Source organism: Artemia sp. Qi Xiang Cuo, chromosome 14, assembly GCF_049724085.1.
Source record: "Artemia sp. Qi Xiang Cuo chromosome 14, ASM4972408v1, whole genome shotgun sequence".
Lineage (NCBI taxonomy): Eukaryota > Metazoa > Arthropoda > Branchiopoda > Anostraca > Artemiidae > Artemia > Artemia sp. Qi Xiang Cuo.
The window spans coordinates 54,312,261-54,326,330 of record NC_142807.1 but is presented as its reverse complement, the minus strand read 5'-3'; the positions used below and the strand labels follow the sequence as shown (position 1 = coordinate 54,326,330).

At 34.0% G+C, this 14,070-nt stretch overlaps 1 protein-coding gene across 1 annotated transcript in view; it reads right to left on the bottom strand.

Annotated features, from left to right (window-relative positions):
- Positions 1 to 14,070, bottom strand: part of LOC148944632 (pre-mRNA splicing factor cwf19l1-like) — a 75,517-nt gene that overhangs the window by 7,742 nt on the left and 53,705 nt on the right. The window contains exons 8-9 of the mRNA XM_089100550.1: positions 7,315 to 7,575; positions 1,640 to 1,800 (exon numbers count right to left, since the gene is read on the bottom strand). Of these exons, the coding sequence (XP_088956676.1) occupies positions 1,640 to 1,800; positions 7,315 to 7,575 (422 nt within the window). The remainder of the gene's footprint in view (positions 1 to 1,639; positions 1,801 to 7,314; positions 7,576 to 14,070) is intronic.

Below are 14,070 nucleotides of genomic sequence, written 5' to 3'. Positions count from 1 at the left end.
TAAATTTTTGTCAAGTAGCTAGAAACATGGACTCTGTCTGATAAATGGAAGCAAGCAGCAGTGATACCCCTTTTCAAACAAGAAAGCAAATCAGATCCAAGTAATTACAGACCAATCAGTTTAGCCTGTATCACATGCAAAATGCTAGAATCTTTACTCCAGGATAATATATTACAGTACCTACTCGAAAGAAGCCTCATTTCACCCGCATAGTTTGGATTTCTCGAAAAAAGATCAGGAGAAAGCCAGCTACTTGTTGCTACAAACGCCTGGAGAAAAAATATGGATAGTAGGATGCAGGTAGATATTCTATACTTAGATCTCAGAAAAGCCTTTGATAAAGTCTCACAAAGTCAACTTCTTCAAAAACTACAGTCTATCGGTGTTGGTAATGCTATTCTAAAGGGGGTTCTCAACTTTCTGAAAGGAAGATCTCAACGAGTGAGACTGGAGGAATATCTTAGCAGCAATGAGACAAAAGTCACAAGTGGAGTGGTTCAAGGTAGTGTTTTGGGGCCTTTACTATTCAATGTTTACATAAATGATCTCCCAAATAACATAGATTCAGAGATACTGCTTTATGTAGATGACACAAAAATCTTTCGCGCAATAACAAGCTTTGAAGATACAGAAATACTACAGCAACACTTAAACAAAATAGCACAATGGATAAAAAAAAGGAGCATGGAAGAGAATACAGAAAAAAGTTTGTCATGTTCGGCTAGGCCCAAAACACATTTCTCGGCACTACTGCTTTGAAGGACAACAGATACCTACACAAGAAGAAGCGCGAGACTTGGGAGTGACAATGGACAGTGACATGACTCACCAAGCACTACGAGTCAATCATCTCTAAGTCCTCACAAGTCTTGGGAATTATTCGAAGAAATTTATCTCTTACGGACTCAACAGTGTTTTCTATCCTCTTTAAATCGTTAGTGAGACCAATGATCGAATACGGTCATACAACAACCAGACCATTGTTTCAAAAAGACAGCAATGCAATTAAAAAAATCAAAAGGAGGGCTACTAAGTCTGTTCCATCACTTAGAGACTTATCATACCAAGACCGTTTGAAAAAACCCAAGCCTCTCATACCGATTTTTGAGAGGAGATCTTATTGAAGTATACAAAATAGGCAACTGATATTACGACAACATCCCTCCACAAGAGATAATAACATTCAAGAATAATAACCTGAGAGGTCACGAGTTTAAGCAAACCGAAGAACGTTTCAGAAGAAATGTTGGTAGATGGGAATTCAACAACTACATTGTCTCCGAGTGGAATGCACTACCATCAGACACTGTCAACTCAGATTCAGTCAATGCATTTAAGAACAAGATTGACAATCATTATAGTAATAAAGCATTTGATTATTTAAATTTTTGTAGATAGAGGCTCAAGCCTGTTTTCACAAAATATTATTATTATTATAATGCTTAAATTATTTTCGGCTTATAAACATGTTTTGTCATCGATACGGACATAACACGTGTAATGAATCTTAACAAAATCCCTTAGTCTTCCTTTGGTTTAGGGTGGGAGTGACCTATGTATCGAAAAAAACATAACTAAATTTGACCGTAACTGCCCAATTATGAGGGTTACCCACAACGACAGCGTTGTTCCAACATACCTTCCAAATTGCAATGGAAATTTTTTCTGAACTCTCGACAAATATCGATCGCCATTCGGAAGCTGGAGATGAAAATATGGCTGGCCTTGCTGAATCAGCTGGTCAATTTCTGAGTTTTCAGGAATTTTTTCAAGTCTCACATCCTGATCTTCAGCAGAATCCTATAAAATAAAAACAGTCTAATGATATGGTAAATATTACATTAATATTGGCAGATAGCTATCAAACAGAAATAAAGCCTGCATTAGCCTTTTTTACAATGTTATATAGTAGAAAATAAAATTAAGGATCTTCAGAAAAGTAGCATCATCAACTCAAAAATTCGATTGATTTTGAACTAAAAAAAAATTTATTTTAAAGTCAAAAATTGAACTGAAGTTTGAAAAGAAAGAAGATCAGATACATGTGCTAAGCTATATGAGCTTAATGCTCATATATCCAGTTAGCAAGCTGTCGATGAATGGCAAAATTTCATTTTTTAATGTTTACTGTTAGTTGCTTTTTTGAGTATCGATTTTCTTTTCTTTGTTTTCGTTGTATTCCCTCTTTTTCCTTTTTGTACGATACGTTAAAAATAAATACATACATGCATACAAAAGTAAGAGATTTTATATGAAAAAAAAATGTAAAAAAGCGAAACAAACTGCTTCCTTTATTGACAGTGCAGTTGCAAATGGCAATTGGAGGCTGTTGGGTGTTCTTTGGGCGTAGAATATCAAGAGACAAAGACAGCCAAGCAAAAAAAACAAAAAACAAAATTAAACATAGTAATTCAGAGTTACTGAAAGCAATAATTGTAAAATACAATCCTAACAAAAAAAGGAGCATATTTTACGAGGTTCGATCAGCATGTTAAAAACTATCTACTAAATAAAAAGCAGCACATTGTAACTTAAAGTACTAAAAAAAAAGAAGCAAGGAAGTAAAACAAAAAGTTGGCAAAGTCACGAAAATTTAGGAGGATGGGGGGAAAATATATTTTTCGAACTTTAGGCGAAGCAAATTTATAATTTTTTCCAAGAAAATAAGAGCCATTTTTCAATAAAAATACCCTAAAAAGGTATTTTTCAAATTCTAGAGGGTGATACATGCAAAAATTGCAAATAATTTTGAAACTTGAACCGAAAGGACCCTTTTCTATGTTTTATTTTGTATTTTCGAAAAAAAATAATTTAAGAACAAAGTTGTCTTATGAAAGTAAAAAAGTAAGATGAAATTTTAAAAAGGGTAGCCTATTGCTACCCAAAAAAGGGTTGCCTCGCATATTATGCAAAATCAATTTACAGAACTAGCTCAAATAAACAGAGTCGGGATATTTTCCTATATTTGTAGAATTTTAAAAACTAGTTCTTTACTGAAAACTAAGTTTAAAAGCCTTGTAGGTAATTATAATCGTATGTTAAAAATTATTGATATCATGGCCAATGAAAGACTATTGAGAGACTTATATATTACTCTTTTTTCTGCATGCTACTTATGGACTTTTCAATTTTTTTGCAGGCCACTTGTGGACTTTTTACTTTTTTTCTGCAGGCTATTTTTGTACTTTATACATGTTTCGTTAGTTTCAGGTCCATCCATTTACCGAGCCAGAATAATGATACTGCTTATGTTTTTTATTTGAATAATGACTTAATCTTGCTTATTAAATAGGAATTGTTTTCTTCTTTCAACGGTTTTCTACTAATTTTCAATCTAAAAAAATACAACCCAAATTTTTAAAATGCTGTTCAGTAGAAGCTGGATCTCAGCTATCGAATCACAGCAAAATTGTCCTCTTATATTGAAATGCTGATATGACCTTCTTCATTCTCTTTTTTTTTTTAGAGAGACAGAGAGAATGAATCGAAAACAAAAATAATACAAAAAAAACAATTGCCCATAAACCTCATGGCTTGTACGGCCTTCTCGAAACTATAGTTACAAATGCTTAATAATAGATTTCTCATTGCAAGAAAGAAAAAAAGAAAAAAACATCCACTTGAGACTCATTTTATTACAGAAGAATGCTGTTCTATTTTTTTCCCAATTAAAATATATATATACATACATACATATATATATATATATATATATATATATATATATATATATATATATATATATATATATATATATATATATATATATATATATATATATATATGTATATATGTATATATATATATGTATATTTATATATATATATATATATATATATATATATATATATATATATATATATATATATATATATATATATATATATATATATATATATATATATATATATATGTGTGTGTGTATGTATGAATAAAAAAGAAACGTAAAGAACAGCTCTTAAGCGACCTAAAAATAAGTCGGCTTATCTCTCTCTTGACGGAGGAGATTCCCACCTAGAAGGATTAATATGGCGAATCGAGAATACAGGCCTTGTAGACCTCCTAACCGGTTGTTTTTTTTTTATTAAGTTCCTCTGAACAATTAAATCCCAGTGAAAATTTTACCCCGGACAATTACCCTTAATATATCCAAGCGTAAAATTTCCCCTGAAAAGTTCATCCCCTGGAAACTTCCCTCCCCATGGAAAAGTCTCCCCGTGCAAAATGCTCCAAAAAGAAAATTCGTCCTCTACTCCGTACCCGAAAAATGTATGCATGCTTCCCAATAATAAATACTATACGTAAACAATGGAGAAATTTTATAACATACAGACGTTTCCCCAGGGGCTTTGGGGGGTCATGTTATCTCCAAAGGCATAGTTATTTGGCTTGCAACTATGCTGAAAAAATGGCTAATTAAATTTTGTTCAGACGATTTTGGAAAAAAATGGGCATGGGAGGGGGCCTGCCCTCCAATATTTTTGGTCACTTAAAAAGGGCACTAGAACTATTAATTTCCCTTCAAATAAGTCCTGTCCCGATTTTCTAGGACAACTGGTCGACACGATTAACCCTGGGGAAAACAAAAACCATAAAAATAATCACGCATTCAGGATTTTTCTTCTGGCAAAAAATTAAAAAATTCCACATTTTTACAGATAGGTGCATGAAACCTCTACAATGGGGTTCTCTGATATGCTGAAACTGACGGTGTGATTTTCATTAAGATTCCCTGAATTTTAGGGAGTGTTTTCCCCCTTTTTCAAAAATCTGACAAAATTTTCTCAGGCTCGTAGCCTTTGATGGGTAACACTAAACTTAATGAAACTTATATATTCGGAAAAATCAAAATACCGATTCTTTTGATATATCTATTTGTATCAAAATTCCGTTTTTTATAGTTTCGGTTACTACTGAACCGTGTCGTTCCTTACTTACAGTTCGTTACCAAGAACTGTTTGATAGTAAAAATATTTAATTGCCAGCAAAAACCAGCATTATTTTTAGCAAGTTTCAGTTGAAAGATTTTTATTGTTTTTTTTTTCTGCAAGAAAGTCATCTCGATACTCTAACTACGTCCAATAGAGCACAATAAATGCATTCATTCAAGAAGTTACTCCAATTATTTACAATTAGCTCTGTTGACAGGGGATAGATATATTAGGTGACTGCCCATTTCCTCAGGAAGACCTTTGTGGCTCTTTGGAATTAGTTTGTTCTCACATGTCGGCGTTCAACATTATATTGCTTGTTGGTTGTATTTAGTTTTTGGCATGGGCACCCACAAGCTGATTTTTTTTTGGGGGGGGGGGAATATGAAAAATACTTTATATCCTTTAATATCTTGATATGCTTTATTCACCCGATTTTCCCTTTAAAAATTTAAATGGCAGCGGGACTGGCGCCCCCTGCCCCCATCCCTTATTGACGCCCATGTTTTTTTGGTAAAATTCCAGGTTAGGGGCTTTTGTTAATTTTGGACACTAGTTGATTTAAATAAATGAAAGTTTCGGGAATGGACCCAAGTTCTATAATACACACTGAGAAGGTACTCCAAAGCTACTATCTCTATCTTTTCCCTATTTCTAAAGCTTAGAAAATTACATAATGACATGTGGGGAGAGGAAGGACGGCCTCCCCTCAATTTTCTCAATCAGCGAGTAAAACAACCTGAGTTAGTAACATAGTGGCGCGAAGCCTTTTTACTAGTTTTACCTATTTGATTTTTTCACTTATTTTACTGGGTCAATTTCGTTCAATAGGGCAAATGGGCTAATGAAAATATATACCGTAAAATCAATGAAAGAAGATCAGTCTCAGTCGATAAAAAAAAGTAATTTTTTATAGAAATATCAGGCAAATTAGTCGGTAAAAATGACGAGCCAGTAGAAAAAATCCCCCCGCCGCAAGCATTTTGGCTAGTGAACCTCTGGTGTCACTAGACACATAAATATTATTGAAATTTTGACAAAAACGTTTTACCTTAATTTTGAGCTTTCAATCTTTTCTTCCTTGGCTCTGGTTTTGAATATGTATTTCCTATTATTTCAGTAATATTTCAAGCCATACTAAGGATTTTTTCCTAAATTTAAGAAAGAGATTTATAAATCTTTAAAACCTTATAAATCAAGATTTAACAAAGGCATAAAACTCAAAATATTTTTCTTTTGCATCATTTGAGCAGTAGATCAATTTCTTGAGGTTTCATTTTTATAAAACAATGGCTAAAACCAACTGCTTTCCTAGATAGCAAAAAACCCTAAACTTCACCAAGATCTATTTTGCAAGGTTTTTCTTCTATAACACAAATATTTTTAAAGGTCATAAAAGTTAACAAACAAACAAAAGCACGAAGAACAATAGGCAAATCTTTTTGCAAGACAGTGGAGCTAATTTGAATGAATATTTCGGCCCTCTGTCCAAGGGCCGTCCTCAACAAGACAAAAATATATAAAAGATGAAAGACTCACAGCAACATGGGACCAATAAAACAAAAAATTAAAAAAATTTCAAAGCAGTCCTAGCATCCTTACTTCAGCGAAGTTCAACCAGAACTGATAAAAGTGAGTTAAAACAAGGCGATTCAATGAGATAAAAGAAAAATAATTTCAAAACACGTTCTTATTGCTAATCCAGCCTTTTTGGCAGCTAACCTCAAAGGTTTTTTTGTGACCGGTTCTGTGGTAATGTCTCTTGGTTTCTTAAAATATTTTGTAAGATGATTTTTAATTAAATTTGTACATAGAGCATTTAGTGTATGTTCCCCCAAGGGCTGTCCAAGGACGGCCCTTGGACATAGGGCCGAAATATTCATTCAAATTAGCTCCACTGTCTTGCAAAAAGATTTCCCTATTGTTCTTCGTGCTTTTGTTTGTTTGTTATGGAAAGGCAAGGGTGGTCTTCGTCGCTGTTTTCATCATTAAAGTTCAGTGCCCTTTGGAGGAGGAGGGAAGTTAGGTACTTCAAAATACCTTCCCAGGAGATTACTAAGGCTCTGGATCCATTCCTGTGAGTTTTATATACCTAACTCAAATACTTTCCAAGATCAACAAAAGCCACACAGCCAGAATTTTACTGCTGTTTTTAATGTGTCTTGTCTTTGTGAATAAACAATTGAGAAAAACACATACATACAATAGTAATAATCTATTTGTAACCCAAATCATTCAAAAGTTATAACACTTGTAGAGCAACGGAGAAAAAAAAAACAACTAAATTACATTTCAATCAATAAAACAAACGAGCTACTCATATATTTTGCTATTGCAATATATTCCTTCGTTTTTAATAGCTGCTTCATTGATGAAGACTTACCATAAAGGCTTCACATAATCTAGTTACTGAAACTTTGGGGACAGGGCAGCACTGTATTTGCATATGTGGAGACTTGAAACTCCTTTCGTAGAATACTATCGATTTTCCCTCGCGTTCGAAGCACTTCAATAATGCCTTCTGATATTTTTTTGTTTCGTCCAGAGCTTCTGAGGGTAAGCTTCTTTCGGACTGAACATGGCCAATCGGTAGTATTAAACAGTGCTCAGGAACTAAAAAGCCTTTGGCTAATGCTAAATATACCTGCAAAGGAATGACATATTGTTATTAGATTGTCAAGTGGAATCAAGTATTGTTTTATTTTCTACTTATAGATGATTTACATATATATTTATCTCTAACTTATTTTTTATTTGTAGATCATTTTCTTATTGTTATTAGTCTATCAACTATGTATCACATTTGACAGACAAGTAACCAGGGATTACAATAAATATTACAAGGAACAGTAGAAACGCAAAAATTCCAAAATAAAATCTTATAAAAAATTCTAACTCAGATTTACCAAAAATGAGTATGTTAGCTAAATTGATTCCAGAATTATTTGTTGAACATAAATCAGGAGTTTTCATGCCAAATTTAAATATTTGACAGGTGGTAGACTTATAAATCATTTCATGTATTTCATTTCATTTCGTCTCATGTTGCGCAATCTGTATACGTAACACGTTTTATTTTCATTTCTAGCCTTGACATGAAATTTTGGAGAACGAGGGCGCTCCGGTCAAAGTGATAAATTCGGTCAAATCGATAAAAAAAACTGAAACCATAATTATAATGAAACCAAGACACATTATTTCTGTGAGAGGCAAAGCAAGCATAACTTTTTCAGACTTGCATAAAATTTATGAATTTAAATTCTTTCTGACAGTCTATCATACTTAGGCATACCTCATCCTTGCTAAAAATCAATTAAATGTGCAAAGGTATTTTTTTAATCCATGAAATATTAGCCTTTCAACTTATCATACGGAAAAAGAAGCAAACAATTGGTAAAGAAAAACAAAGGTTAATGCTTTAAGCGACTCATTACTACAAACCTGGTGATGAAGTACTAAACACGTCTCTTTGTGGACAAAGTGGTCAATCTTATTCATTATACGCTCTTCAAAAAGGATTAAGTGACTTCGGGCCGTCCTGGGCGAACAGACACGATACATTGAAAAAAGTTCTACCAATAACCCACAGGCAGTGGATGACAAGGTGGCTTCAGCAACATAGAGGGTGGCAAGCTTCAGCAACATAGTGAAGCCAACTGCAGGGTGGCTTCCTTATGTCTTCTAGGTGAACAAAGACTGTACATTAACAATAGTTCTACTCGGTGGCTCGAAAGGTAGTAGGGGAGATAATGGACCTCTCAGACTAGGCTGGAATGAGACTACAGAAACAGTGTTTTAAATCTTTCGAGATCGCTTGGGAGGTGGCTCAGGCGATGTTCTGAATGACTGCAAAAAAGGTTAAAACCTCTTTAAAGGATTGTGTTATGACAGCAGAGACCAATTCGGAATATTCACAACTCTGTACAGGTTCCTCTACGCAATAGTTGTCTATTTGAACCAGTTAGGAGAATTTGATTTTTGACTTGCAGAATAGAACGAAAAAAAAGAATATTTCGAATATCGTAAATTTTCAGTAAACGACCCTCTGTTTCTGTTTTCTTAAAAAGTAGAGCCACAGTGGTGTATTTGTTTCTACTTTGACTGTTTGCATTCTGTTTTTCTGTTTTTCTCAGAAATAATAATTCTGAATAAAAGCTGCAGTTCTCTCATCACCACAACAAACCTGTAGGAACAGAGACTAGCCTAGCTATTTGAAACTGTTAAAGGTGTTGCAGAGGTGGAAAAGTTTTTTTTTTAATGTCAGTCTCTGACAGCTCAAGACTAAGACAAGCTCATAGTTAAAAGATTTTAAGCAAAACCTTTTTTTCTTAACATTTCCCCCATGTTAAACTGATATGTGATGCAAGTTTTAAGGTCAAGTTAAATCATTATCACTTGGGCTCAAGAAATTGAATGTTACCCCAAAGAGCATGGCAACTTACAAGAGCTGAGACTTTGAAGATTTAACATTAGAAGATTGAAGCCAAAAACGAACAACATCACTGACAGTGTAGCATCAGTGACTTTATTAAAATAGCAGAAAATTAGATAATTGATACAGTTAATGTGCAGTGTTGTAAGATTAAAGCTAACATTTCTCTGTCTGTAAGTGCTAAATAATCAGCATTTGTTGTTGCCACTATTTTAAGACAAAATCCAGTCTGGATAAAACAGACCTAAGTTATACCGGAAAATTGATGGCAGGTTAAGTAGGCTAGTTGACTTAAGCTGGTAGCCATACTTCTGACAGAACCAGGGCCGTACTCCGGATTTTTTTTCGGGGGCTGTTTTACTCAAGGATTTTTTTCGGGGGGGGGGGGGGGTTACACAAAAGAACTAAAAAACACATAACTAATTTGATTATGTCCATTTTTGTTACGTTTTTACCAGTCAAACAAACATTTCAGGGGGGGGGAGGGTTAAACCCCCGTACCCCCTCCTTCTGGGTACAGCCTTGGACAGAACTATTTTTTACCCTTTCCTATATTTTAAAGAATATGAAAAGAGAAGCATACAGCAATTTACAGAAGGCTAAAAAGGAACAAAATTACCAAACATACAATGCACCATTCGAAATTAGCACCATTACCGATTTTTATAGGTTTCTAGCACTATTTGATGTAGTAATTGAATTAAATATTCACATACAAAAATTGGGACGGAAGTTTATCAACTTCAGCACAATTCAGTTGGGTAACTTGAGTTATAAAAATTATAATTTGCTACATAAGAAATAGCTTACGGAGCATTTCAATTTTCTAATTATGATCACGTTTTTAAACGTTATAAAAAACAAAAGTAAGGAAACGAATTTGATATCTGCGAGATCATCAACTTAAGAAAAAAAAATAGCACTTATGAGCTCATATCTAAGTAAATCAAATTATAACCGAATACAAGCAGATCTTAGCTTCAGCAAGCCGACGCATAACTTAACTTAAGCATGTCTTATCCATACTTAAGCAAGCCCAAACGCAATTTACCTTAATATGAAAACACGTTATTTATATGCCATAAGCATATGAAACAGTTCGTGGTAACGAACAGTAAGTAAGGAGTGACCCGGCTCAATGGTAACCGAAACTCTAAAAAACGGAAGTTACGAGCCTGATAATATTTGCCTTATTTTCAAAAAAGGGGGAAACACCCCCTAAAAGTCATAGAATGTTAACGAAAATCACACCATCAGATGCAACGTACCTGAAAACCCCATGTAGAGGTTTCAGGCTCCTATCTACAAAACTGTGGAAATGTGTATTTTTGCCAAAAGAAAGATCACGGATGCGTGTTTATTTGTTTGTTTTTTCTTTTTCTTCCCAGTGGTGATCGTATCGACCCAATGGTCCTAGAATATCGCGAGAGGCCTCATTCAAACTGAAATTAAAAGTTCTAGTGCCCTTTTTAAGTAACCAAAAAATTTAAGGACAACTAAGCATTGTTCAGCATAGTCGAAAAATCTAATAACTATGCTTTGAATGACTTAATCCCCCACAGTCCCCGGGGGGAGGGCTGCAAGTTGTGAACTTTGCCCGTTGTTTACATATAGTATTGGTTATTGGGAATTATACAGAAGTTTTCAGGGGGGATTTTTTGGTAGGACGGGGGGGGGGTCAGGGGGGAAGGTTACGTGGGAGGATCTTTCCGTGGGGAAAGCGAATTTTCCATGAAAGGGGCGCCGGATTTCCCAGCATTATTTAAAAAAACGATCAGAAATTAAACAAAAAAATAAGTTTTTTCAACTGAAAGTTAGGAGCAACATTAAAACTTAAAACGAACAGAAATTATTCCGTATATAAAATGGGTTGTCCCCTCCTCAACACCCCGCTCTTTATGCTAAAGTTTGACTCTTTCTTACAACCCTACTTCTTGAAAGAATAAGAAACTTTAGCGTAAAGAGCGGCGCGTTGAGGAGGGCACAGCCCCTTTCATATATGGAATGATTTCTGTTCATTTTAAGTTCTAATGTTGCTCCTTACTTTCAGTTGAAAAAAACTTGTTTCTTTTATTTAATATATATATATAAGAACAACAATTGGACAAGTCTATAAATTTTGCTGGGGACTAGGTTGAAAAGTAGTCAAAATTTTGTATTGATTAAATCAATTATTCCGGATGTTTTGCAATTTGTCTTGTTACTTATCGAGTGACCATTTGTTTTGTTATCAGCAGTTGATTTATAATGTCAAACAACAAAAGTACGAGTAACAATAGGGAAATCTTTTTGCAAGACAGTGGAGATAATTTGAATGAATATTTCGGCCCTATGTTCAAGGGTCGTCCTCAGCAAGACAAAAATATATAAAAGATAAAAGACTCACAACAACATGCGACCAATAAAACCAAAAATTAAAATTTTTTCAAAGCAGTCCTAGCATCCTTACTTCAGCGAAGAACAACCAGGACTGATAAAAAGTGAGGTAAAACAAGGCGATTCAATGAGATGAAAGAAAAATAATTCAAAAACACGTTCTTATTGCTAATCCAGCCTTTTTGGCAGCTAACCTCAAAGGTCTTTTTGTGACCGGTTCTGTGTTAATGTCAATCGGTTTTATAAAATATTTTGTAAGATCATTTTTAATTAAATTTGTGTATAGAGTATTTAGTGTATATTCCAAGTCCCTATTTAAGGAAATATTATTATTAATCTTAAGTCTGATTTCAATGATAGTTTACCATGTGAGATTTCTGAAAAGCCCTTAAACATAATTTACCTCCCCTACATCCCAAAAATCACTAAGAATCTTAAAAAAGTTTGCACAAAAAATAATCTGTATGTAGTATTCACAAATAATTTTAGAATCATAAATTTTCTAAATTCTGGTAAAGATAAAACCCCAGCTACTCGCAAAAGAGGGGTCTATCAAATACCATGCGATTGTGGCAAACATTATGTAGGTAAAACAGACCACAATTTAGAAAAGCGCATAAAACAGCATAAAGATGACATAGTCAAAGCTATAAATTCTAATTTTCCGTCGTTTCATCTTAATCTGCATTAGGAAGCCATATTTTTAAAAGACCTAGCCGCAATATACTTTTTGATGAATCCGCCCTTATTAGCAATGACCTAGGCATAAAGCAGGTAGTCCGAGAATCAATTGAAATCAGACTTAAGATTAATAATAATATTTCCTTAAATAGGGACTTGGAATATAAACTAAATGCTGTATACACAAATTTAATTAAAAATGATCTTTTTCAGATATTTTTCATGATCAGTCCTGGTTGAACTTCGCTGAAGTAAGGATGCTAAGACTGCTTTGAAATTTTTTTAATTTTTGGTTTTATTGGTCGTATGTTGTTGTCAATCTTTTTCTTTCATATATTTTTGTCTTGCTGAGGACGGCCCTTGGACATAGGGCCGAAATATTCAATCAAATTATCTCCACTGTCTTGCAAAAGGATTTTCCTATTGTTCTTCGTACTTTTGTTGTTTGTTATGGAAAGGCAGTGTGGTCTTGGTCGCTATTTATAATACCAATTCTAAAAAACAACCCAACAGAAAAAATTCCAGTTCAACTTATAGCCTAAAGCTTTTATTCATAAAACTGGGGAAGGCTGTAATGCAATTTTCATGGTATTGACAATTATATGTGGAAAGAGAAATCAAAGAATTACCAATGGAACAAAGAGAATTACACAACCTGTTTACTAAACTTTGTCGTGAGCCTGGGGAGCTTATGGTTAAACAAGTTTCCGAGAAATATGTGAATTTCCTATGTCAGGTGAGGTGGAAAACGCCAGGTCCAACTATAAGTAAGTATATAGAACTGAATTGTTGAACTGAAAATTCTAGAACAGCAGTATTTATAAACCGGCAATCCAAGAGTCACAATCCAAAACATCAAAATCCACAGTCACGAACTCAAAATCCCAATTATCAGCAGAGCAGCATCGTCATGATCAAGCTTGCTAGTGGAACGGTATACATTACGTTCGACAAGAAAAAAACGAAGGAAAAATAATTGATTAAAAACTAAGAAACCAAAAAGGGGTGATGTTCTGTTTGTGAAAAGTACCCCCCCCCCCCCCCACAAAAAAAGAAAGAAAAAGAAAAAGCAGATATTTCGCCAAAGACTTTCGCTACATCGTCCTCAGAACTCAAAAAGAAAGGGAATATAGTATACACAATAGAAAAGGAGAGTCCCTTTTTAAGTAAACTTTACCAAACCAGAGAAGTGACTCGACTCGTATGAATTGTATTAACCTATTTATGGCGTATATTACAATCCCGATTATGAATTTACAATCGGATTTGTCCGTATAAAAGGCCTATCATATTACTAGAACCCAAGTAAATCACAAGTTTCGCCATCTTTTCTTGGATTCTTATTGGTTGTTAACAAACTAATTATGTATTGTATATATCATTATGAATTGTATAGAGAATTAAATTATATATAAAACATTGTAGAAGTATAGTAAACTCTAAACGAACTAGTGAAATCAAATGTTCGTTTCAAGTTACAAAGGCTGTTTCTTTTGTTTTTTTGTCTGGGGGAGGGGGTCTTATCTTTCAGGATAGTGCAAAGAGTATGGGTAACTTATAAGAGTAGGAACTGGCACTAGTGTTAACAAAAAAACCCATTTCAACGTCTTCTAACGTTTGGCGACACGTGACATTTTGTCCAGTGTAAGA